Below are 24,926 nucleotides of genomic sequence, written 5' to 3'. Positions count from 1 at the left end.
GTTTCTACCATCAAAGTTTGTTGGATGTTTTTCAAGCACATTTTTTTATATCAAATGATCATGTGATATTTCTTCCTTATTCTATTCAATGTAACATAAATGAGTTTTACATGCTGACTCAACCTTGTATTCATGGGATGAATTCTACTTTTGTTATGGTGTTTTATCTCTCTCTTTCCTATGTTTCTGGATTCAGTTTCCTACTACATCCTTGAGAATTTTTGCCTTGGTATTTACACAATATGTTGAACTTCAGTTATCCTGTCTTGTGATATCTTTACCCTGTTTTGGCATCAGAAAGATAGCCTTCTAAACTGAATTTGTTCCTTTTCTTTCTTAAAAGATTTTGTGAAGGATTGATGTTAATTTGCTTTATACTTTTGATAAGTCTGTACTGAAGACATCCAGGCCCACACTTGTTTTCCAAAGTTTTTTTGGCAGTTGATCCAGTGACTATTGTTTAGTTCTATTCAGATTCTCTTTCTTCTTATTTAAAAACATTTTTTTTGTCAGTCGTTGGGTTTGAACTAAGGGCCTGAGTACTATTCTTGAGCTCTTTTGCTCAAAGCTAGAACTCTACTATGTGGAGCCACAGCTCCACATCCAGTTTTCTGGAGGTTAATAGGAAATGAGAATCTCATGGGCTTTCCTGTCCAGGCTGGGCTTGAACCCTGATCCTCAAATCTCAACTTCCTGAGTAGCTAAAGTTATAGGTATGAACCACCAGCACCCATCATCTCTTTCTTCTTAAATCAATTTCAATAGGTGATCTCACTGGCTATTTGTCCCTTCCATCTTTATTATTTTGTTTGCTGATAATCATGTATAGTTGAGTTTGATTATAGTTACCCAAGTGTATATCAACTGTGGTAATTATTTAGATTTTCCTCAGAGTTAAATATGACTAATTAATAAGTCGTCTTCTTTAGAAGAGTCATGTGCCTTATTTAATTAAGGTACCTTCGATGGCCTGGCTTTATGAATGTTACCTGTATACTTGAGAAGAATGTACAGTATCTGCAGTTTTGAGAGGGAAATAGTCTAAAGCTGTCTGTCAATCTAGTCATTGTATTGTTGAAATCTTCTACTTTTTACCTAATTATCCTATGCATCATTGTACTTGTAGCTTTGAAGTATCCATATATTATTGCTAATTTGACTATTTTTCCAATTTGTTTGATTTTGCTTTATATGTTTTGGATCATATTTATTTTAGGTACATAATTTTCCAATTTTATGTCTTCCCAGAAAGCTGACTTTCACACATATAGCTTTTATTTGTAGTAATTTTTTCTTATAATCTGTCTTGCTTGTTATTAGTGCTCCAACTTCATTTATCATTTGGTTGCTATTTGAACAGCATATTATTTTCTATCTTTGACTTTCCATTAATTTGTGCTTTGAATCTAAACTTTGTGGTTTGTACACCAAATATATGCTTTATTTTGACTATTATTATAATATCTTTTATTAATGATATTAATTTCTATGTGAAGTAATTATGGATACTGGAGAGTACTGCCATTATGTTATTTTTCTATATGTCTCTTTTACAGTATTTTCCTCTTACAGTATTATGACCTTCTTTAGTTTTAGGTGTATATTTCTGTTCTATCATTTTAATTCTTTTGTCACTTTTTAGATTTTTGTTTTTTCTTTCATTGTTGCTCTAAGCAGTGAAATTAACACCTTAATTTATAACATACTTCACCTTACATTTCACTACTTCTTAATGGTACATAATACTTTGTACATACTCATGACACTATTTATTCACCTAGCCTTTGTGCTATTATCATATAAATTATACCTTTATATATGATAAATCCATAAACACTGGTTTGTAATTGCACTCCAAATTAGTATATAATCTCTTTCCAAACTGAATCATTAAAAAAATAAATCACACCAAGTGCCTGTGGCTTACTTCTGTAATCCTAGTGACTCAGGAAGCTAAGAATTCAGGATCTTAGTTCAAAGCTATGTCAGACAGGAAACTCCATGAGACTCTTACCTCCAATTAACAACCAAAAACTTGAAAGTAGAGCTATGACTCAAATTATAGAGTGCTGTCTTGAGCAAAAAGCACAGGGACTGAGTACAGCTTAGGCCCTGAGTTCAACACCCATTACCAACAAAAAGAAGGAGAAAAAAAAGGAAAAGGAGGAGGAGAAGGAGAAGGAGGAGGAGGAGGAGGAGGTAGAAGAGAAGGAGGAGGAGGAGGAGGAGGAAGAGGAGGAGGAGGGGAGGGGAGGAGTAGGAGGAGGAAGAGGAGGAGGGGGGAGGAGGAGGAGGACGAGGAGGACGAGGAGGGGAGGGGAGGAGGAGGAGGAGGAGGGGGGGAGGAGGAGGAGGAGGAGGGGGAGGAGGAGGAGGAGGGGGGGAGGAGGAGGAGGAGGAGGAGGAGGAGGAGGAAGAAGAAGAAGAAGGAAAAAAGAAGAAAGAAGAGAAAGAAAATAAAAAGAAGAAAAAGGAGGAGAAGAAGGAGGAGAGGAAGAATACTAATTGCTAAAAAGGCAAATATTTATATTTTGTTTGTATTAGGATCCATTTATATCTTACTGCATTCATTCAAATTCTATAAAAGGGTTATTTTTCCTGAAAATTTTGATAAGGCACTAGTTTTTGGTCTTCATTTGACGACAAGACTAGGGTAAGGGAAAAAGATTCACCTCTGTCTGATGGATGGCTAGTGGTGGCTGAGAGGCTCATTTTTGTCCATGCTTTGAGACATAGCAAGAAAATTTCAAGATAAAACCTTACTTACCAATATGCATAAATGTTCCACAGCACAACCACTCAGATAAGACATAGAAATAATTTTATTGCCAGACCATGTGTGTGTGTGTGTGTGTGTGTGTGTGTGTGCGCGTGTGCGTGTGTGTGTGTGTGTGTGTGTGTGTGTGTGTGTGTGTGTGTGTGTGTGTACTGGGGACTAATAACTAGTCACAAAATCATATTCACTTACTTTTACCCTCTACATCTGCTGCAACCAGTAAACAACATTGGAAAGGAAATGTATGACTTCACAAATTCCCATATTGAGCTTCAAAATGAGAAGTAGAGCATCCTGATTTCTTTTCTGATCATGGGGCCTGAACTCTGGGCCGGGGTGCTGTCCCTCAGCTCTCCAGCTCAAGGCTAGAGCTCTACCACTTGAGCCACAGCGTTTTCTGCTTATGTGGTGCTGAGGAATCAAATCCAGGGCCTCATGTATGCAAGGCAAGCACTCTACCACTGAGCCACCTTCCCTGCCCTCCTGATTGTTTTTTTTTTTTTTTTTATGTGATAGGCCTCAGTTTCAGTTGCAAGAAATTTATCTATGAAGCTGGGCATGGTGGTACACCTGTGATTCCAGACATAGAAAGCTGAGGCTGGAGAACTGTAGAGCTACGTAGTGCGACTGTCTCAAAAAATGGAACCAAACTAAATCCAACCAAATGAAAACAAAAAGAAAGAAGGGAAGAAGGAAAGAGAGAGGAAGGGACAGATGAAGGAAGGAAGGAAGGAAGGAAAGAAGGAAGGAAGGAAGGAAGGAAGGAAGGAAGGAAGGAAGGAAGGAAGGAAGGAAGGAAGGAAGGAAGGAAGGAAGGAAGGAAAGAAGGAAGGAAAGGAAGGAAGGAAGGAAAGGAAGGAAGGAAGGAAGGAAGGAAGGAAGGAAGGAAGGAAGGAAGGAAGGAAGGAAGGAAGGAAGGAAGGAAAGGAAGGAATACCACCTATAGAATCACAAATAAGGAAAGCCAAAGACTTAATAATGGACTTCTGAAAATTCATTTCAAATTAAAAGTGAACAAAACAGGACAAATACTGTACTTCTTACCATCCCCTATTTTGTTCTCACTCAGCTTTAATTTAAAGAGCTAAAACCTAAGGGACATGGAAGGAGAAGACCCTCCCAACTTTATGAAGGCCATATCATCCTCTGGCTCCTCTTTTATTTTCCACTCTCAAACCCTGACTTTAGCTTTGTCCCAAATACCAGACCAACTTTAATCACATCTCCTTGTTAGAAAATACTAACCACAACCTTCACCTTCCTCCGCCAGAGACCCCCTCATTCCAACTTTTCATCTTTAATCAAGACATGGGAGAAACTCACTACTCAGAAGGAGGGCTCCACCTCATGAGGGATGCCAAATGACCTTCACCCCATTGTCCCCATACCTCCTTGACAGGTCATGATGCTAAGTCAAATGCCGTAACACGCAGAATGCGTGTATTCCATAGGCTCCCCTGTAGTGATAGCTTCCAGATGTGAGGAAATCTTAAAAGTCTGCGGTCCTCAACACATCATTAGGTCTTTCCAATATTTCCAAATTTCTCTAATCACCAGCAAAGCATGTTTTCTCTAGTTCAACCTTCAATCACAGGGATTTTGGAGAAAATAAGTAAGGTGGAGGAGAGGAGGACGTCACAAATTACATTTATTTTTTACAAATTACATTTTATTTCTAGGAAAACATATTTGTCATATTTGTAACCCTGGACTTAACTAATTTACCTTGAAGAATTTATGCCTTGTAGTGGGATAAATCCAAGCCCCACTAACAAAGACACATAACACACACACACACACAAACACACACACACACACATGTGCGTGCAAATGAACACTTGAGCAAACATTTGTTGGCGGCCATGATTTCCTTTCTTATTCTTTTGAGAAGTATTATTGCCAGTAATTTTTCAAGGCAACCTTCATACATTACTGCATCAGGCAAACCCTTAGGTCATGTGATCACCAACCTGGACTCAATCCCATAAAAATTGGGAAGTATTTTAATTCAAGGAAAACTGAGGTCTTTTTTAAGATATTCCATGTTCCTAGCTTCCAGATGCCCCATTCACAATAAACAAAACAGGAAGTCTTTTCATTACAGTTTGCGTTTATCTCAATGATATATCAGGGAAGCAAAAGGGTCAGAGCAATAACTTCATTGCTCAGTTCCCCTTCACTGAACAAATTATTCCATGTAGAAAAGTGGGGAATGTTTTTCACCCAACTTAACTTGTATGTTTACTCTTTCATTTGATATTTAGAAAGTGTTAGAAAACATGGTAAAGTGCACCTAAAAACACAACCTCATGCTGACAAGATGGTCTGAGGAAATGGATCTCAAGAGGTGTGAGATGTACCCAAAGTCCCAGGCTCTTCGGCCCAAGGAACAGGCTCTGGCCTTTATTAAAGGTTCCTGCTGTGCTGGGTCATGTCTTATTTGTCCTCACATTGTAACAAATCCCAAGTAGAATATCCCTAAAATATAAGGGGATTGGATTTAAATAGGAGTCCATCTGGGGAGAGTGGGGAGAAAGGGAGATTGTCTTTTTATCTTTCTTCTTGATCTTCTGTCTGGGAACAATTTAAGTTCTGAGATACCTCTGTGCATGTTTTCACAAAAAATGCTCTGCAGAAATCTGTCAGGATTTACTCATCAGAAAGAAAGCAAACTTGACAGAGATGCTTCAACACAAGCACAAAGGCTGAGCTTGAGACGAACGCCATCTTCTTTTGCCCTCACCTGGGCTGAGGCTGCTCTAACTTTTGTTGGCTATTTAAGCAAGGCGGGAGAAAAAAGGTCTGTGTGGAGATTTTAAGTCATCAACTTTGAGAGCCAAGGCTATGGAACTCTCAGAAACTATCTGACCAGCAACATTTAAAGGCAAACAGAGCACTCTAGTCACAGTTGATTGGCTGTACTTTCTCAAGCACTTTGTGTTCTCCAATGTAGAATGTACAATGTGTTGATAACACAATTATTCTACATTTCTTATTCTTTCTTTCTTTTTTCTTTTTTTCTTTCTTAGTTTCTTTCTTTCTTCCTCTTCTGTCCTTCCTTCTTCCTTCCTTCCTTCTTTCTTTCTTTCTTTCTTCCTTCCTTTCTTTCTTTCTGTGGGTCATGGCTCAAGTGGTAGAACACCTGCCTCCACTCATGTTTTGTGGTGGTGGTTTTTTTTGGGTGTCTGTCCTGGAGATTAAACCCAGGATGAGGGCACTGTTCCTCAGTTCCTTTGCTTAAGTCTAGCACTCTTATTTGAGCCATAGCTCCACTTCTAGCCTTTTGGTGGTTAATTGGAGATCAGAGTTTCATGGACTTTCCTCCTACGGAGGGCTTTAAGCCACATTCCTCAGATCTCAGTTTTCTGAGTAACTAGAATTATAGGTATGAGCTGCAGGTGCCTGGGTTGTGCTGGTTATTTTAGAAGTAGAGTTTTCACCTTATGCCCCAGAGGGACTGGGTTACAGTCCTCCACTACTGGTGCATCGCTGTGTCTCTGGGGATCACAACTGCATGATATTCTACCTAGTCACTGTGTTTGCCCCATAGCTGGAGGACCACCATACCTAGCCATTGGTGAGTTGGAGTCTCACAAACTTTTATGTCCAGGCTAGCTTTGAACCCTTATCTCAGTCTCCATTTGCCAAGTAATCAGGATTATAGGCTTGAACCACTATGCGCAGCCCACTTCATCTTTTCAAATACCGCCTACAGATGGATTTTTTCAATCATATTAATATCCTTTACTGTTCCAAAATCTGTGATTTCTCAGGGACTCCACAATGCATTGCATATGCAAATGATCAGGAGAGAAGCAGAAGCAAGGACAGCAGAGAGAGAGGGAAAGGGCAGAAAGCAGGATCAAGTGGCCAATACTGATTATAAACCCTTCCCTTATTCCCAATTTTAAGTGACTTTTTCCTACAATATAAATGGTGGTAGTTAGAACTGACAATAAACATTTCCTAGTCAAGTATGGATTGAACAACCTTGTTGTTTCATATTATCCCATTGCTGGCAAGACAGCTGTGGTCTTTATGATAGAAAATTCTCAGCACCATCAAAGCCTCCCAGCAACTTACAACTTTGCTGCACTTTTGGTGGAAACTTAAGCATTAATTTCAGGAGACAGTCGCAATGAATTTTCCAGCAATTGAACCACAAATTTCAGTAAAACTCCTGGACACACAACCTGCCCTCCTTCCAAACCCTGAGCCAGGGAACTTGTGTGATCCCTAAAACATTTCAAAAAAGTAACTCAAGATGTGAACAAAACATCATATTGCTCTGCATTCAGGCCAGGAATCTCTCTCTTTTAAGTACTTATAAATTGCTTATAGAATTTTAAGGAGAGTTCAGGACTTTCTAACATCAATGAAAATAAGGCCTGAAAAAGAGAGAAAGGAACTAGAGGATATTTGGGAGGTTCTTTTAGGTTCTTAGTTTCTGTTAGCCTTGAAAAGCAAATCATTTCATCCATCTTAGATCATCTTAAAGAATAATCTTTGGCGGGGTTTGGGGGGAATGTAGTTGTGGAGATGGGAGGGCAAGGATGGTAGGGGAAAAACAAAGGAGGAGGCAACAATGTATCATAAGAAATGTACTCATTACCTTGCTCATGTAATTGTAACCCTTCTGTATGGTATTTTCGCAATAAAAACTTACTAAAAAAGAATAATCTTAAATCATGGTTATAAACAGAGGAAATAATGATGGCTGCTTGACATTTTTGGAGTCCATGGCTACGAATTCTGATATATAAACCTCCAAATAGAGGTTTACGTATATGGCTTCAGCTCATCAACTGTCACCACTGGAAATAAAAAGCAGCGTATATGGTCCATATCTTGTGTTTTCCTTTATGTAATAGAATTCACACAGGGTAAGTTGTCATGAACAGAGGAAAATTAAAATCTACTGAAGAGGTTCCCAGAAAATAGACAAAAACGATTCCACCTTTCTTAGCTAGTACACAGTCAAATCACCTGCTCACAAGATACTGGCTTTATACACATCAAAGCATTCTGAAAAAAAAAAATCGGTCATCAGTAAAGAAAAGCACGCATCATTGATGAGCTGTACTGCACATGCATACATATTCGAGCTGAAAGATCTGTCATCACCTAGAACACCTGGGTTTCAAGTTTCCAAGATGGAAGAAGAGACCTAACTAAGGACATTTCAAGGCCCAAGCCCTCCTGAATGCTCCCAGGATGAGGTTAGCTCACCCTGACTTGGCCTTAAGAAACACACCTGGGCCCAGGAATCCAACCAGAACTTCATCTCAAGCATCATCTGCTGAGAGCCATTCCAGATAACTCTCACCATGTTTTTTGTTAAGCCAGGCCACCAACTCTCCCCCTCTCCCACCTAAGCAACTTCTACCTGTAATCAAGATGTGACTTTTTTTTTCTCTCTGTCTCTGTCTCTCTTCCTTTAACAGTACTGAGGTTTGAGTTCAGAGCCTCATACTTGTTAGGCAGGTATTCAACGACTTAGGCAAACTTTTTGCCTTTTTTAGACTCGCTGGTTTTGAGGTAGGATCTCACTTCCTACCCAGGTGCATGCCTGGATTTTGGTCTGCCCATTTTAACTTTCTCCTCCATCATCTTGGCTGGAATGATAGGCTTGTAAAGATAACACCCAAATTCTTGCCATTCAATTTTCCTGCTCAGACTGACCTGGAACCATAATCCTTCCAATTTCAGCCTCCCATGTACTACTACTCAACCAGCTATTGGTTGAGAAGGGCCTGGATACCCAGGCTAGCCTTGAACTGCAATCCTCCCATTCTTAGCCTCTTAGCCTAAGTGGCTCACATCAATGAACCACTGAGGCCTTGCTGTTGCTTTTCTTTCTTTCTTTCTTTCTTTCTTTCTTTCTTTCTTTCTTTCTTTCTTTCTTTCTTTCTTTCTTTCTTCTTTCTTTCTTTCTTTCTTTCTTTCTTTTTTTCTTTCCTTTCTTTCTTCCTTCCTTCCTTCCTTCCTTCCTTCCTTCCATCCTTCCTTTCTTTCTTTCTTTCTTTCCCTGGATGGTATCCCATGGCTCTCTTTTCCTCCACTTGCCTCAACCTTCATATTCTATTCCTTGTTCCCAAGATCAAAGACAGCTTGTGCTGAACATTTTTCTAGATGATTTATTGGTCTTTTGGGGAAGGTACATTTCTACAAGGATCATGTCATTTGCAAAACATATGGAATAAAGTAGCGTTCATTGAGGATGGTGATCTAAATTGCATTAGGTTTTGCTTTGGCAAGAATGCCAGATGGATGCCTTTATGATGAAGTGGGTCTCTTCCAGCTCTTTCTTTTATGCAGGTCTCCAACAGGTGTTTCCTCTAAGGCAGATCTGTTTTCCATAATATCAAGATGAAGAAAGATGTTGTCTGTGACAGCTTGTTCACATAGATCATTCTTTCATTATGATAGAAAAGTGTACAGTGATTGATATGCTATTATTCCAAGTCAAGTAAAAGTGTTCTTGGGAGATCATTTCCATTTTCCAAAAGGACATTTAATCATTGGACAAGAACTCTTCATTCATCATGGGGGTGAGGAGGATGGAGAAAAATAGAGTGTGGTGGCCAGATAAGTTTGTGAGACACTAGATTAGACATATTTTTGTATGTGTGCTGTATCAAAGCTTGAACTCTGAGTCTTGAACTCTCCTTAGCTTTTCCCTCATAGTCAGTGCTCTACTGCTTGAACCAATCTTCTACTTCTGGCTTTTTGCTTGTCAACTGGACACCAGGATCTCTTAGATTTGTCTGCCTAGGCTCTTCACATCTCAGTTTCTTAATTATCTAGGATTACAGGTGACTGGAATTTCTTTATGGCATAACTTTTGGAGACCTTTCAATGTGGTAAATTACAGTGTAAATTTCAATGAGGAGCCATTTTTCCTAATTTTATTTTACTTTATGCAATTCATCAGAACTTACCCAGATAAAGACATGCCATAGAACAGGTTTTGAGGGAAGGCATTTGCAATAGGATAGGATAAAAGGTAAGCTGTGGTAACATGCATGAACTCTCACTAGCTTAGCATTATTTCTCATTTGGGTGACATATCTAACACAGTCAATAGGGCAAGGGCAGGTCTGTCTTGCATCCTGTTCTAGGCTGATCCTTCGCTACAGCAAGTTAGAAGAGACTCCAAAAGATCACATGACCTTTTACTGCCTCAGCCATCACTTCGATCTCATGGGAGAGAACTTGTCATATATCACCACCTACATCCTAAAGAAGGAAGGGAGCCATAATTTATGAACACTAGCAACCTCAACTTCAGCATCATGTTCAGATGCTGGTTTTACAATTTGTTATGTCTTTCCTGTTATCCACACAAAGGAGCAAGGGGCTAAAGTGTTTAGCAGATGTGTTCACCAAATATTTCAGTTGTTTGCCATGGTCCCTAGCCCTCTTAATGTCAGCAGGAGCCTGTGACTGGATCTAGCAAAGAAGCTATGGTGCCGGTCACTTGGAGTATAAGCAGTTAAAAGCCCAGACTTCAGTTCCTTCCTCTTACCTTGAACTGAGTAGAGGCAAGTTACAGGAATTGTGACCATAAAATTGGAGCACTTGCACATGAAGGTTCTAAGGCGCTGGGTAGAGCACAGGTGCATATCCACCTGAGTAAAATATAAATAATCTGCAAAGTTTTAGGCCCCCAAGATGGTGAAGTTCTTTTTGTACTATAATCTTAGATTCTCCTCACTTATCTAGTGCTTTTCTAACCTGAAATTTTCTGTAATTCTGAGAGTTTCCCTTTACTGTAGCAAGAATATAGGCATGCCTTAGAATTTGAGTCCATTTCCCAAAAGATCAGCTAACCCTTTCAATAACTGAACATATGAAAAAGCAGTATTGTACCTAGCATAGGGTACAGCTGACATATGAAAGACTTTGCCAAACATTCAATTCTTAAGAAGGCTTATGAGTTTCAGTAAGGCTGGTGAGGCAGAAATGAATATAGAAAGGATTCTAAGAAGGGAGGAAGAAACTAAACTAAGGAAAGAGATGTACCAGTGTCTCAGCGAACCTTTTTATTTTATTTTAATCTTTTTGAGACAGAATCTCACTTTGTCACTCACATTGATCTGGATGTTGAATCTTCTTGCCTCAATCTTCTGAGTACCTGAAATTACAGGTGTGTAACAGGTGTGTATCACCATACCTGCCTCTTTCATAGCCTTTTAAATTCTAGGTTGAGTTGCCCCAAATACTGCTCATAACTTCAACCAGGAGATAGTAGCATGTGATAATAGCAAAACTAAAGGAGGAAATAAGCCTTTGAAAACAAGATGTATGATCTAAGGTGGAAAAGAGTCTAATCTGGTTTTCTGCCAGCTGTGATGGAAGTCTGGGTATTCAGCTCCTGGAGTCTTTGGAACATAAGCCTTTAGTATGAGGGCTCAGGCAATCTCTTTACATGATGCTCCACTTGAAGCTCGAGGGTCTAATGAGTTTTTCATCTTGGGTTTGTTACACTTTAACCCCAAATGTTCTCAGACTAACTGTTCATTCTCCCTTTTCAGGATCTTCCAACATGATTCAAGGACAGAAAATAATGACCAGCTTGACAGCAGCGGCATGTACCACTGGTGCAAATCTACCCCTCTGGAAAAGGTGATTCTGGTAGGTGATGACACAGCAAAGCCCATATAACAAAGCATGGCTCAGCATAAAGGATGTCCTTCTGCTGTAGTTATTTTTGTAAACTGTGAAATGGGAGGGGAAAAGAAAATACATACTCACCAGCCATACGGTGGTATGCTGGGTAACCTATGTAGCATTTGACAGATTATGTGGACCATTTGCTGAGACTTAAGACAATTAGAACTGTTCAACCACTACTTCCTTCTCTTAACCAATTAGCTAGCTCAATTATTTAAAATAATGCTCTCTTGAGATGCTGAGGGTTTGCTAGTAAATCTAACTAATCCAGACACACCAGAGAAACATAATTTGTAAGAAATCTGTGGTTATCTTTTTGTTATAAAACAAATAACTATGTCCCTAATTTGGGAGGTTTGAAATGTAGAATTTTAAATATTTTTTTCTTGAAGCAGAATATACTTAACATTTAATCCATTAGCCAAAAATGCACCTAAAAATGCTCCTCACAGCAGCCCATCTAATCTGGGTGAACCCTTCTGAGTATGGTAGTTCTGTTCCTACCTCTCCAGTCAAGGACACAAATTAACTCCACTTGTATTGAGTTGCCTGCAGCCTGTGTGTTAAACCAGGTTTGATACCTGCTTTCTACATCTCCATCTATTCTCATTTTCCAGAGTTATAAACTCAAGTATAATTTCAGTGGTTTTCCTTATAAACAGTAGTTGGAAATTTAATTATCAAGAAAGATTATGTTGTGTCAGCTGTGTATCATTTTCTCATCTATGAATAGTTGATAATTATAAATATTTTCTTTCTTCAAGCAATTTGGTTCACTTTTTTAATTACACACACACACACACACACACACACACACACCATTCTAAGGCTCAGGGCCAGTGTCCTGACAGAATAGACTCCAAGTTTTGTAAAAGCATGATCAATCATTTGATCAGAAGCATAAAATTTTCAGAACTGTCATATCAATTTGAAGATTCTTAAGGCTGTTAAGATATACCATTTTGTCGTATTCTAAACTACAGAAAATAAACATATGTTGGACAGGAAGCCAAACATGTTTTTAGTGGGAGGCAAGTATTCAGAAAGAAAGGTTGAGAAGTTGTATGCTAGCTGAGCCACCCAAGAAATAACAAGTGCTTTATCTGGCCATATTTATTAAGCATCCAGACAAGTCACCATGATAGATTTTACATGATGTGGAATATAGTTCTGAGTAACAACCCTGTTGTTTGTTAAATTTAGAAACACTTACTGTTTTAAAATTGCTGTAAGTTTTAAAACCTGTGACTGTTGGGGAGAAATGACCAGATTGCAGAACTAACAGAACCTTTGAACTTGGGGAGAAAGTCTCTACCAGTCAAGTAGAAGTACTCAATTTATGTTACTCTGAATAAATAACACAGCCTTCTCTTTCCCTAGAAGCCACTATCTTTCTTAATTGGGCAACAGTTTTTGTCACAATTTCTTGGAGAAATTGCCTCTCTAGCTGTGCCTATAAACGCACACTGCCATGTATCTTCTTTCTAATTGTTTAGTTCTCCTGAGCAGAGCAATTGTTGGACTGCAAGCATGTTACATTAAATACTGTTAGAGCCATAATTATTCAAGTTAAAACTAATCGGATTAACTAGAGACAATTATTTAACTGGTTTGGTTAAGATTCATATCACTCTCTAGGATTCACTCAAGACAAGTAGCTTTATTTCCTCTAACAAGGGGATCCCTTTACAAAGAGGGCATTTCCCAGTTTGCTAATTAATTTGATCAACTCTAATTGTGGAGATGTCAGATGTTATGTATATATACCTGTGAGATGCTATCAAGCTCTCCTTTGTAGAAGTTTGTCATTTTCAGCAAAAAATTGGCTTAAAGAAGAACGATACATTTATTTGAAATATCCTGACTCTTTGTGTGATGAGGAATATAGAACCCCATAAGTGACATTTAAGTATATTTAAGTTGTCCTTTCAATAGCAGCCAGGTTTGATTAAATTATTGAACAACCATTAAAAAGTCACATGCCCATACTTTCAATATGATATTTCATTTTAACGATCAAGTGCCACATTTTAAAACAGATTGAGGGCCATAAACATAATAATTTGTTCATTTCTATGACTAAGGATAGAGACAGAATACAAAGGTCAAGTGTTCTGGTTCCACACTGGTGCCCTCTCTCTTACCCCCAGTGCCACTGAGGAAGTTGCCTGTTTCCTGAAACAATCTAGATATAGGTTTAAAATAAGCTTTTATAGGAATATGTTTTTCAGTTACTTTTCTTGCTTTTTGAAAGTGGAAGGATCCTAATCACACACTCTCTCTATCTCTATCTCTCTGTCTCTCTGTCTCTCTCTCTCTGGCATATCATTTTGTTTCCCACCTAGAAATATAGAGATAATGTTAAGAGTTGGCAATGTTGGTAACAGCATGAGACATAGTGTAATGTTTGAGATCAAATGGAATTTTTATAACTTTCCTATTTGGGGACATATTTCCTCATGAATTTCTTCTACTTAGAAAAAACGTTATTCAAGTAGTTCAGTTTATTAGGTTGAGCCATATGAACTTGCCAATATTCAACCATTCGTGATAGACAGAAAGGCAATTTCATATGATTTAAGCATCTATAAGGAATCTCACTGAATACTGCAACATGTTAAACAAGTAACATGTAATCTGCAGGGCTCTCTGGGGCATCTAAGTTTAGCAATAGAATTTTGAATGACTCAACTTTCCATTGAATTACAGTATATATCATATTTAAAGGTCAAAACAATGAAAATCAAGAAATATTGCTTGCAATTTTTCTAATACTTTCATACCACAAGTAATTATGTTGATCTGAGTTTTAATTGATCCACCTGGTAAAACACTAAGAAAATAATGATCAGAAAATAAGAGTTCTAATTGTACCATTTGTGTGTAAGCTCCACTTAAAAAATTATTGTAGGGACTGGGAAGGTGGCTCAGTGGTAGAGTGCTTGCCTTGCATACATGAGGCCCTGGGTTCGATTCCTCAGCACCATATAAGCAGAAAAAGCTGGAAGTGGGGCTGACACTCAAGTGGTAGAGTGCTAGCCTTCAGCTGAAGAGCTGAGGGACAGTGCCCAGGCCCAGAGTTCAGGCCCCACAACCGACACACACAAAAAAAATAATATTGTAAAAGTGATGTACAGAGGGGTTACAGTCAGGTATTGAGTACATTTCTTTTTGAATAGGGTCACCGCTTCTCTCATTTTCTCCCAGATTTTCCCCCCTCAACCCCAGCCCTCCAAGTCATATAGCTGCTAGGGAGTATCACTGCTTAATTAACACCCTAAGCCTAAGCCCTGAGTTCAAGCCCCAGTATGGGCACAACACCTGTCCTCCCCCCCAAACATACTCTGGTGTGCTTATTCTTAGAAACGTTCCTCAAAATACGAGTTTCGGAACCACATTGTAGCATGTGTATTTGGAGATGCACATTCAACCCTGATGGGTCTGCGGAACTTCGTGATACCCTTGAGAGCTAGCAACTTCACCCGACAGGAATTGAAGGACATTGTGTTCATTGGGTCTCTGGATTACCTAGAGAGAGAATGGCGATTTATCCGGAACTTTCCCCAGATATTCATTCTGCCTGTAAGTATCACATAGAATAGTGGTTATCATAATATTTATACTAATAGTACTAAAATTAATAGATTAATAATAGTAACTAATAATATTAACAGTTTTCAGTCACATGTTGCATATTGTAATCATCTTACCTATATTCCTTCATTTAAGCCTCAAAATAACCACAGGGTATAGACTGCAAAGAAGTTGGACCTAAAGAATGGAAAAAGGAAAGTTTGTCCAAGATTACATAGCATGTTAGTGACAAAAAGCCATAGACATTGTGGCTTCTGAGTTTATGCTCAAACTACTGTGTTTTGTTCATCATACAAGCAAGATTTTTTTTCAACACATTTCTGAATCTCATTCTGATATACTGGCTAACCTTACCCACTATCAGCTTTTGCTACACCTATTTCATCTCTTCTGGAGACATCTTGTATATATACATGTATGTACAAATATATATATATATATATATAATATATATACACATAGATACATATATGTATGTACAGATATATGTGTATACACACACATATTGTGACACATAGTCCCTTAGAGAAGAATATGAAGAAAGGAATCAGATTTATCCCTTTGTGAAATGGACCTAATGTGATTTGAATGACTTTCAAAATCATGTTGAAATTTACTTGCCATTGTAACAGTATAGAGAGGTGAGACCTTAGAGAGATGATTAAGTCATCCTATGAATGGATGAATAGTGAGATGATGACAGCAGAGTTAATTTATTGTGGGAGTAGTTTCCTAAAAAATGAGGTAGCTGAGGCCTGAAATCCTACTCAGAAGGCTGAGATCTAAGGATTAAGTTTCAAAGCCAGCCTGGGCAAGAAAATCCATGAGACTCTTATCTCCAATCAAACAACCAAAAAACTGGAAGTAGAGCTGTGGCTCTAGCCTTGAGCATATAAAACTCAGGGATAGTACCCAGACCCTGAGTTCAAGCCCTCAAACCAGCACAACTTACAAGTATAGGGTTCAGCCCTAGCCCTTCTCACATGCGAGTGCTTTCTTTACCTGTGACGCTCAGAAGGCCATGTCCGATGCAACTTTTGGTCATATCCTGTATTTTCCATACTCTAGAACTATGAGAAATATTTTTTTCCATAATAAGTTACTTAGAGTGGTCTTCTGTTATAGCAGCAGGAATAACACCACACAAATGGACTAAACCTGGACCCATTATCCATCCATGCATTATTGTTGCAATTATATTTGCATTTAACTTCAAAGGTCTTTATCCTAATTTATGTGGCCACTTCCTTGGATGAAAATATTGTTTGCACTTTGAAAGGCACCACTTTGGATTTTCATGAAATAATGCTGTGATATGTAAGGAATACTTTCAAACTTCAAAACAGATTCCCTCAAGAATCAAATTGAAGTCTCTATAAATTCTACCATGAAGTTCCCTGTTCCATTCCCCTTGTTCATACAAAGGGGAAATAAAAAAGAAAATGACCATATTTAACTAGTGTTGGAAATTACCAACACTATAAAGACTATAAAGACTCAAAGTTCTCTGAATGGGAGCAGATGTACCCCTATTTCTCCACCAAATGAAAGAAACAAGTGTGAGGTTGCTGGTTAATCTGAAGAATACAAATGGGCTGGGCTACTAGCAAGATTCTGAGACTAAACATTTAACTTGAACTGCATAATGTCTCTGATTCTTCACCGCCAGTAACTCAGATTACCTTTGCTATACTTCTGAATTTAAATCCTAGTTTTGCCATTTACCTACTGTGCAATCTTGAGCAAGTTGCCTTTATTAATTCTGTGTTACTCTTTCTCAGTTCCTCTTACTCTACTCTTCTCCTGCTTGTGTCATCAAAATTGATTTATGCTCTTCACTACCCTAACCTCCTTTGTCTCATCTTTCTAAAACTTGCTCTCTAGCAAGGGTCTGTGAAATCTACTCACAATAAGATACTAGTGATGAGATAAGGAAGGAAAAATATACTCGATAATAGATAGATAATAGATAAATAAATAAAAAAGAAACCAAGGCAGTAAGCCAGGTGTAGTTGCACATGCCTACAATTCTTGCTCTCAGGAGGCTTTAGAAGCAGGAGGCTGGTCAAGTTCTAGACTCACCTAGAGCATGTAGCACATTCAATGACAGTTTGACCTACACAGTGAGACTCTATTTCAAAAAAACAAAAACAAATGAGGGAGTGAAGGCATGAATAAATAACAAATTCATGTCAGTGGAAACTACAGCTTGAAAAAAACATATCACCTAAATAGGGCACTACCATCTGACAAGTCCCTTCACAATCTGGTGTTCTTTCCTTAGGGATCTGCACTCTATATTGGAGACCTACACACAGTCAACATAGAGGACTGCTCCATGTGTACTATCTTAGCCCCCTCGCCCAAGCCATGTAGCAGTCCGACTCTGGTGGACACAGAGGTCATCATGGCCACACTCAACATTGGATCACTGCGAATCGCCACTGGTCCCCATGAATCCACAGGTCAGAACAGTTTCCCTGATTGGATGAAGCTTGGAAGGGTAGAATAAAGCAATATTGGAATAGTTTATGAAAGGGGTGAAAATTGAGCTACAGATCTTTTGGGACCCCTTCCAACCATGACAATAGTTTAAGAATAGTAGCTTACAGTTATTTACTTGGAAATTCCTCATCAAATGAAGTCATGTATATCTAAGTCAAAATAAGTCATTTATATGCTTCTAAATAGAATATTATAATATTCCATTTGTTAATATTATCATACTATTTTCCTAGATTTAGGGAAAATCACAGAATTCTAAGTGTTTCTATTTTTTAAAAAAAAACATAAACAAGTTAGTCCAACTACCAATCACTTCTCATTGGTTTTGTATTGTATGGTACAATTTTTATTTCAGGTTGAAACCAAGAACTGTAATTCTTTTTCTTTCTAAAATGCTTTCAGTACATAGCTTTTAGAAGATTATCTGAAAGATTCCTTCAAACTTCTGTAGGCTAAAAATGTCAAGCTCCGGCTTCAAATTACAAAGAGGGAGCAAATTAGAAGCAGGGATCTATTCAAAATAGAAAACTGGTCTTTCTGTCCTTTTGATTTCGCTCAACACTGGAGATAAATACTATCACTTTTAATAGTGATATTGAATGGAAGCAAATGAGCCAGTGCACTTCACTCCTGAAGAGCTTTCATGTGCTTCACTGTACCCAAAATGAACATGAGATTAAATTGTGTTTTTCCTTACCACCAAATGGGAAGACATATTTTTAATCCAGAAAAGAAAAGTTAATTGTGATTGGAATTCTCATTTCCCTTGTGGATGACTGGTCTTCTGTATTTAGATCAGGCACTAGGTCCTTAGGCCACATGGCTGCTAAGCAGTCACTCAACCTGCCTACCACTAGGAAAGGTTGGAAATCAAATGCATGGTCAAGATCTCTGCAATTATGCTTGTGGATAAAAATGTTCATGAGTCAAATCAGGGAAACAAAGCAACTCTCTCTGGTTTTAAAGTATTGTGGCTAGGTGGGAAAATGCAAAGTTCATAGGATAGAAGAAATAGGAGTCATAGAATCATTGGTAGGTGACTTGAACCAGCTTCCACTATTCATTCCTACTAAGCAAAGAAACCCTACCCAACATCAAGGATTTTTATGTTTGATAGACCAGAACTCATAACAGAATACTTCAGAGTGCTATGAATAGCTTAACTTGGGAAGCATGGGGTTGTGCCTATCCTTAAAAGCAAGAGCTGTTGCATTCTGTTGCATTCACAGAAATCCATAGCTGAACAATTATAATCACTCAAATTCACACATGACTTGAGTGCATGTGTGTGCACATGTATGCAACTCTGTAATTGGACAGAAAAGAATACTTTAAAGCCAATGTCATCCAAATAGAAATGAAAATATACACACAATAGAAGCCTGTGGTAAACTGACACTACCTTAAGCCATCTACTTAATGATCTAGATGAGTACTCTGTCAATTGCTATTTTTAAATATCACTTCTTTTACAGAAGAGGCTATCCCTTCCTTATACCTAGAGATTGTCTTTTCCTTTATATGTTTCTTCATTCAATAGGAAGGTATTGATTTTTGTAAGATGTGTCAAGTCCTCTGTTCCAAGCTAGAAGGTATCTTTAAAGGAGCTGGTTGCATCATCTGAGATAAATGGGGGAGGGAGAGGAGGAGAGGAGAAAAAGATTGGTAAGAGGAAGAGATGAGAAGGAATGTCAAGTATTTGAATCATTACAAATCATGAGCAGGCACTTCAACCAAAGGTAAAAATCAGAGTGAGGGAAAAATGTGCCATTCAGCCTTATGCCATTCCTCCTATAGATAGGAGTTGTTTCCAACTGAATGATAGAATTACAAGGCTAGTCAGACCCTAGTAACCCACCAAACAAAAGTCATCAATGTTTCTTTTTCTGGCACCAAGATCAGTGAAGTTGTATGTTGACTACATCTTTAGGAAGCACCTGAATTAATTACTCAGAAATTTCACTGATTGTGCAGGCATTAGAGGAGCCAGTGTAGGCTTCCTATGTAGAACACCCCAGTTCTCAATGAGGTGCTTCCAAGTTCACATCAACACTCTTCTTGGCACCACACCAAAGAGGTACTCTTGCCTCCAAAGACAGAAAGTACAAAGAATGGGTCAGTTTTCACCAGAGGGAGAAAACATTTTCCATCCTGATCACCAAACTGCAATTAGCTAGTGGGATATTTCCTTTCAGTTTCCCTTAAGAAAAGACAATATTGACCCAAGCAACTATCTGACAGTGTCTGGAGACAGATTTGGTATCACACTGAAGGGATGCAATCAGCATCTAGCTCATATAGGTCAGCCATGCTGCTAAAAATCTCTTGGCCCCATGTGATAAAGGTCCATAACACTCTTATTGAGAAAACTTTTCCCATTGAATCTGGTGAGCCCTTTGTAGGACTCAAGGGGGTTTTTCCACCTCTTTCAACCATGATAAACTCATATCTGATGTCAAGCTAGGCTCCTTGATGCTATTCCCTATAAAGATGTGCCATAGAAGGTTGAAAATGGGGGGTATACAGCCAAGTGAGGACTCTCCAAGGAGCCCTGAGAACCCCAGGCATTCAGGGCCTCACCATGGGAAACGGAAAGGTTTCCCAGTAATGCTCTAATTACAACCCTGTCACATCACAGGAGAACAGGTTGGCAAACCTAGGTACCGAACTAAATAATCTGAGCATAATCTAAACATACAACAGTAATTAAGTCTGACAACTTAATATGCTACTGAAATTTAAATGTACATTAATAATCTACAATTAAGCAATCTTTTGTAATAGCACCCTGCCAGCCTGGGAGATTTCAGGTATAATATTCTGTACTGTTAGGTAGCAAAAATATTGACATTAGTAAAATATACTTGGATCTATGATTGGATGTTTATTCAAATTACCCATTGCTCTACATGGAAAGACAGAGCTAAGGCAGGAATTCAGTTGTCATCCGTTGTCAAAATCAGAAACAAATATTTACACCAATATATAAAATTCAGGTGTTTCAGCTAGGTCCCAGTGGCTCATGCCTGTCATCCTAGCTACTCAGGAATCTGAGATCTGAGGATCACAGTTCAAAGCCAGCCCAGGCAAGTAAGTCTGTGAGACTCTTATCTTCAATAAACTATTCAGAAAAAGCTGGAAGTGGTGCTGTGGCTCAAATGGTAGAGTGCTAGCCTTGAGCACAAAGAGGCTCAGGAACAGTGCCCAGACCTTGAGTTCAAACCCTAGGTCTGGAAAAAACAGACAAACAAACAAAGCCAGGTATTCCAAACCCTTTTACAACAGGAAACTGGGATCAGAAAACAGGAATTAAAGAAGAATTTCCCCAGGGAGAGAGTTTTTTTTTCACTTTACAGGAAACTGATCTTAATATTTTGTGGAAATGCCAATCATACCTTGGATACTTTAATAGAGGGACAAAGTGGTCCCCTTAAAAAAGATATGGGCTTTGAAGTGAGTGCTACTCAGGGTATAAAACCCACCCATCAGTGACAAGCTGTATGGACTTTGGCCAATCTATCACTCATCTTCCGAGTGATCTAACTATACTTAGTTCACAGAGTCAATTTGACAGTCATGTAATTCTTATCTCTCCTGTCTACAGCTTCTAGCTTCCAGACAAATATTTGTAAATATTTATGAGAGAGTTTCAGTTTCCTACTTTAAATTCTATATAATAAATTCTATATAATTGGTCAACATCCATGGCAAGCATAGGAAAATCATACAGGATCTTGCAAGCCAGTAGAGAATTTGGATTTTCTCCTAATTCATCCTATTTATACTGACTCTGTCCTGCCATAGGTCTCTTACTCCACTCAATCTGCCTAAATGTCTTTGTCATCCTTGAGAACTCTATTTTAATCTCAGAAAAGCCTCTTCAGAGACTTATCTTGTCATATCTCCACATCAGTGACTAGTTCCTGAAGAATTTATTATATTCATTACTTTCTAATAATGTTTTATTGTAGTGTGGGATATATCACTTGGACAGAGTCTGTCCACAGACCTAGAATAGATATATTTGTTTCAAATTTTGAAGAAGAAAGGAAGGTAGGGCAGGAGGATGAGAGGGAAGGAGGGAGGAAAGGAAAGAGGGAGGAAAGAAGGCAGGAAGGCAGGCAGGCAGGCAGGCAAGAAGGAAGGAAGGAAGGAAGGAAGGAAGAAAGAAAGACAGGAAGGAAGGAAGGCAGGCAGGAAGGCAGGCAGGCAGGAAGGCAGGCAGGAAGGCAGACAGGAAGGCAGGCAGGCAGGCAGAAAGGAAGGAAGGCAGGAAGGCAGGAAGACAGGGAGGCAGGAAGGCAGGAAGGCAGGAAGGAAGGAAGGAAGGAAGGAAGCAGGCAAGCAAGCAAGAAAGGCAGGCAGGCAGGCAGGCAGGAAGGAAGGAAGGCAGGAAGGCAGTCAGGAATGCAGGCAGGAAGGCAGGAAGGCAGGCAGGAAGGCAGACAGGAAGGCAGGCAGGAAGGCAGACAGGAAGGCAGGCAGGAAGGCAGACAGGAAGGCAGGCAGGAAGGAAGGAAGGCAGGAAGGCAGAAGGCAGGAAGGCAGGAAGGAAGGAAGGAAGCAGGCAAGCAAGCAAGCAAGAAAGGCCGGCAGGCAGGCAAGCAGGCAGGAAGGAAGGCAGGCAGGCAGGAAGGAAGGAAGGAAAGAAGGAAGGAAGGAAGGAAGGAAGGAAGGAAGGAAGGAAGGAAGGAAGGAAGGAAGGAAGGAAGGAAGGAAGGAAGGGAAGGAAAGAAAAGAGGGATGGAAGAGGGAAAAGAAGGACACATAAAATAGATAAAATTACCTTGTAAATCATGACAAGTAAAATTTCAATTCTCCCAAGTCTCCATTTTTGGTAGGGAAAATAGTTTAAGGCAGAAACTGATGTGAACCTTCTTAAATTGCCATGTAATCCAGTTAGCTCATGGCCTTCCATTTCCTTACCTAAACCTAAAGGGTTTCAGAAAATTATTAGAGTTACTGTGAGCTCTAATTATAAACCACTGTGCTAAGTTATTCTGGTGGACTTTCTGCTTTATCCTTTCCTCTCAGAATTTAGAGGCTGTCAGAAATACATTCAGACCTTCCATTCACTAATCAGAAGTGGCTCTTAGCTGCATAATTCTTGGAGGGATCGAGTAGGAATAAAAATTGTAGTTCAAAGCATTTCCTCTGGGGGAAAAGCAAAAACAAAAACATCTCCCTTTGGATTTCCTCTTCTTCCTTGCCTCTACTTCAGGGACTTGATTTCTCCTTACCTTCCTGAATCTGCTCTAGGTGGTCTTCCCTTTATTCATTTCCACACTTCTCCCCATCAGTCATCTCACTCAGTAGACAAAGGAACCTCTTAGTGTTTCAGCCCCTTCCAATGTAGTGGGGATCTTAATTCCAAATAGACTGTGAATTTCCATGATAATTTTTCCTTGTTAGGCAGATCCTCAGAAAAATTCAAGAAGAGTAACCAACAGTTTTAAAACATTGTTTCTGATAAGATTATTATTATGGTGTGTGTGTGTGTGAGAGAGAGAGAGAGAGAGAGAGAGAGAGAGAGAGAGAGAGAGAGAGAGAGAGAGAGAGGAGACAGAGACAGAGACAGAGAGACAGAGAGCAGCTCCTGGGACTTGATAATCTGGGCTGGGCACTGTCCCTGAGATTTTTGCTCAAGGCTAACATTCTACCACTTAAGCCACAGCTTCACTTCTGGTTTCTTGGTAGTTAACTGGAGATAAGAGTTTCATGAACTTTCCCAACCAGGCTGGCTTTGAACTGCAATCTTCAGATCTCAGTTTCCCAAATAGCATAGATTACAGACATGAGCCACAGGCATCCAGTGAGATCATTATAATGAAAAAGAAAAACTGTACCCTAGTTTTCCATTTATCTCTTTTTCTTTCTTTACATATTTATTAACTTAGAGACCCAGATTCTAGTGTCATGTTTGTTTTTTACACTCTTCATAGTTCATCATATTGTCATATGATGTAGAGTAGATGTGTAGATTAGTGAAGTTACACCAGACGTGTTCTGGATCTCAGGCTCATGGAGGGAATTGAGGTGACATATCTACTAAGGCAGGAGGAAAACTATCTGAAAACTGAGCTCCAACTGGCATCAAATCTCAGTCTACAGAAGCCCAAGCAATTATGGATAGAGACAAGAAGGGGAGAATGTAGCCAAGCAGATATCATTGTCCAGAGAGGATCTTGGAAGAGGCAGAGTATACCAGGAGCCAGATGTCCTGTATCTCTGAAAGCATTCAGAGTAGCAGCGCCAATTTATTGAAAATTTCCTAGAAGTTCTGTAAATAAAGCCATTTGTTGTAGGTTCTGAGTGGCTGAGCACTTGTACCCTATGGACAATAGTTGTTAATAATTGTTTTGGTGTTAGTAAGCAACTATTGGAATTCACTTGAAGTGCCACTTTCTACACACACACACACACACACATCCTGCAGATAGCGTATTTCAAAAGGAGGTGCTGAAGAGACCCAGTTACAGTCTGTACATGGGTTCTAAGTTTGAGGGATTCAGCTCAATTACATACAGAAGATAGGGGAAAAATGAATCTCTACTAAATATATTCAGATGATTTGTCATAATACAACAATAACTATTTAGCCAGCATTTACATCTTATTAGGAGGTTATTAAATAGAGATAATTTAGAGATGATTTAAAGAGTATGTGAGAATGTGCATAGGTTCTGGGAAAATGCCATACCACTTTATGGCACCTAAGAATTTTGGTATCCATAAAGGCTCCTGGAATAAATTCCTTGCAGATAGCAAAGGACAGCTTTAATATCTTTTCTTGTTCTCTAAATATAGACAATTATTTGGGATTTGGCCTGAGAGTGACTCAGTTAAGATAAAACACCAAGCCAACATGGTGTTCTTGTACACCATGACCAAATACTACACGTCATTTAACTTGTATTTTATCACCTTTTTTTCCTCTGTGTTGTCTGTCTGTATCTAAAGAAGGGATCACGTCTGAATATAATGAATGTAGTGAGAGAAAGTTTCGACGAGTTCCCATCCTCACTGAACTGAGTAAGTCATGGTTTGAAAGCAAAATTCAAGTAAGAGATAGTTATAATGTTTAATTGATGTCCCAATGTTCTTTGCATAATGCATAGCCAAAGAACTTAAGAAATCAGAATGGAGCCCAGATAGCTTTAAACACTTGGCCACATGTCATGCTGGGTGCTTACCTTCCTGTGGTATCATCCAGCAGAGCCTGTTCTATGGTGTTGTCAGAATGCAGGAACAACATCTGCCATGGCCACTCGATTGAGGGGTATTGCTACTAGAAGAAGGACAAAGGCCAGCAACAGGTTCCGTTTTAATGGGAGTGATGCAAGCTTGAAAACTGCCAGGAAGGCTCTGCTTGTAG

The 24,926-nt window shown here is 39.0% G+C and overlaps 1 protein-coding gene across 1 annotated transcript in view; it reads left to right on the top strand.

Annotated features, from left to right (window-relative positions):
• Kcnu1 (potassium calcium-activated channel subfamily U member 1) overlaps positions 1-24,926 on the top strand; it is a 182,092-nt gene that overhangs the window by 117,288 nt on the left and 39,878 nt on the right. The window contains exons 22-25 of the mRNA XM_042699628.1: positions 11,314-11,413; positions 14,816-15,034; positions 17,331-17,511; positions 24,512-24,583. Coding sequence (XP_042555562.1) covers positions 11,314-11,413; positions 14,816-15,034; positions 17,331-17,511; positions 24,512-24,583 — 572 coding nt within the window. The remainder of the gene's footprint in view (positions 1-11,313; positions 11,414-14,815; positions 15,035-17,330; positions 17,512-24,511; positions 24,584-24,926) is intronic.

The sequence above is a fragment of the Dipodomys spectabilis genome, unplaced genomic scaffold (genome assembly GCF_019054845.1).
Source record: "Dipodomys spectabilis isolate Male_0828 unplaced genomic scaffold, ASM1905484v1 ptg000009l, whole genome shotgun sequence".
Taxonomy (NCBI): Eukaryota; Metazoa; Chordata; class Mammalia; order Rodentia; family Heteromyidae; genus Dipodomys; species Dipodomys spectabilis.
The sequence above is the reverse complement of the archived record's forward strand: the minus strand, read 5'-3'. Positions and strand labels throughout refer to the sequence as shown.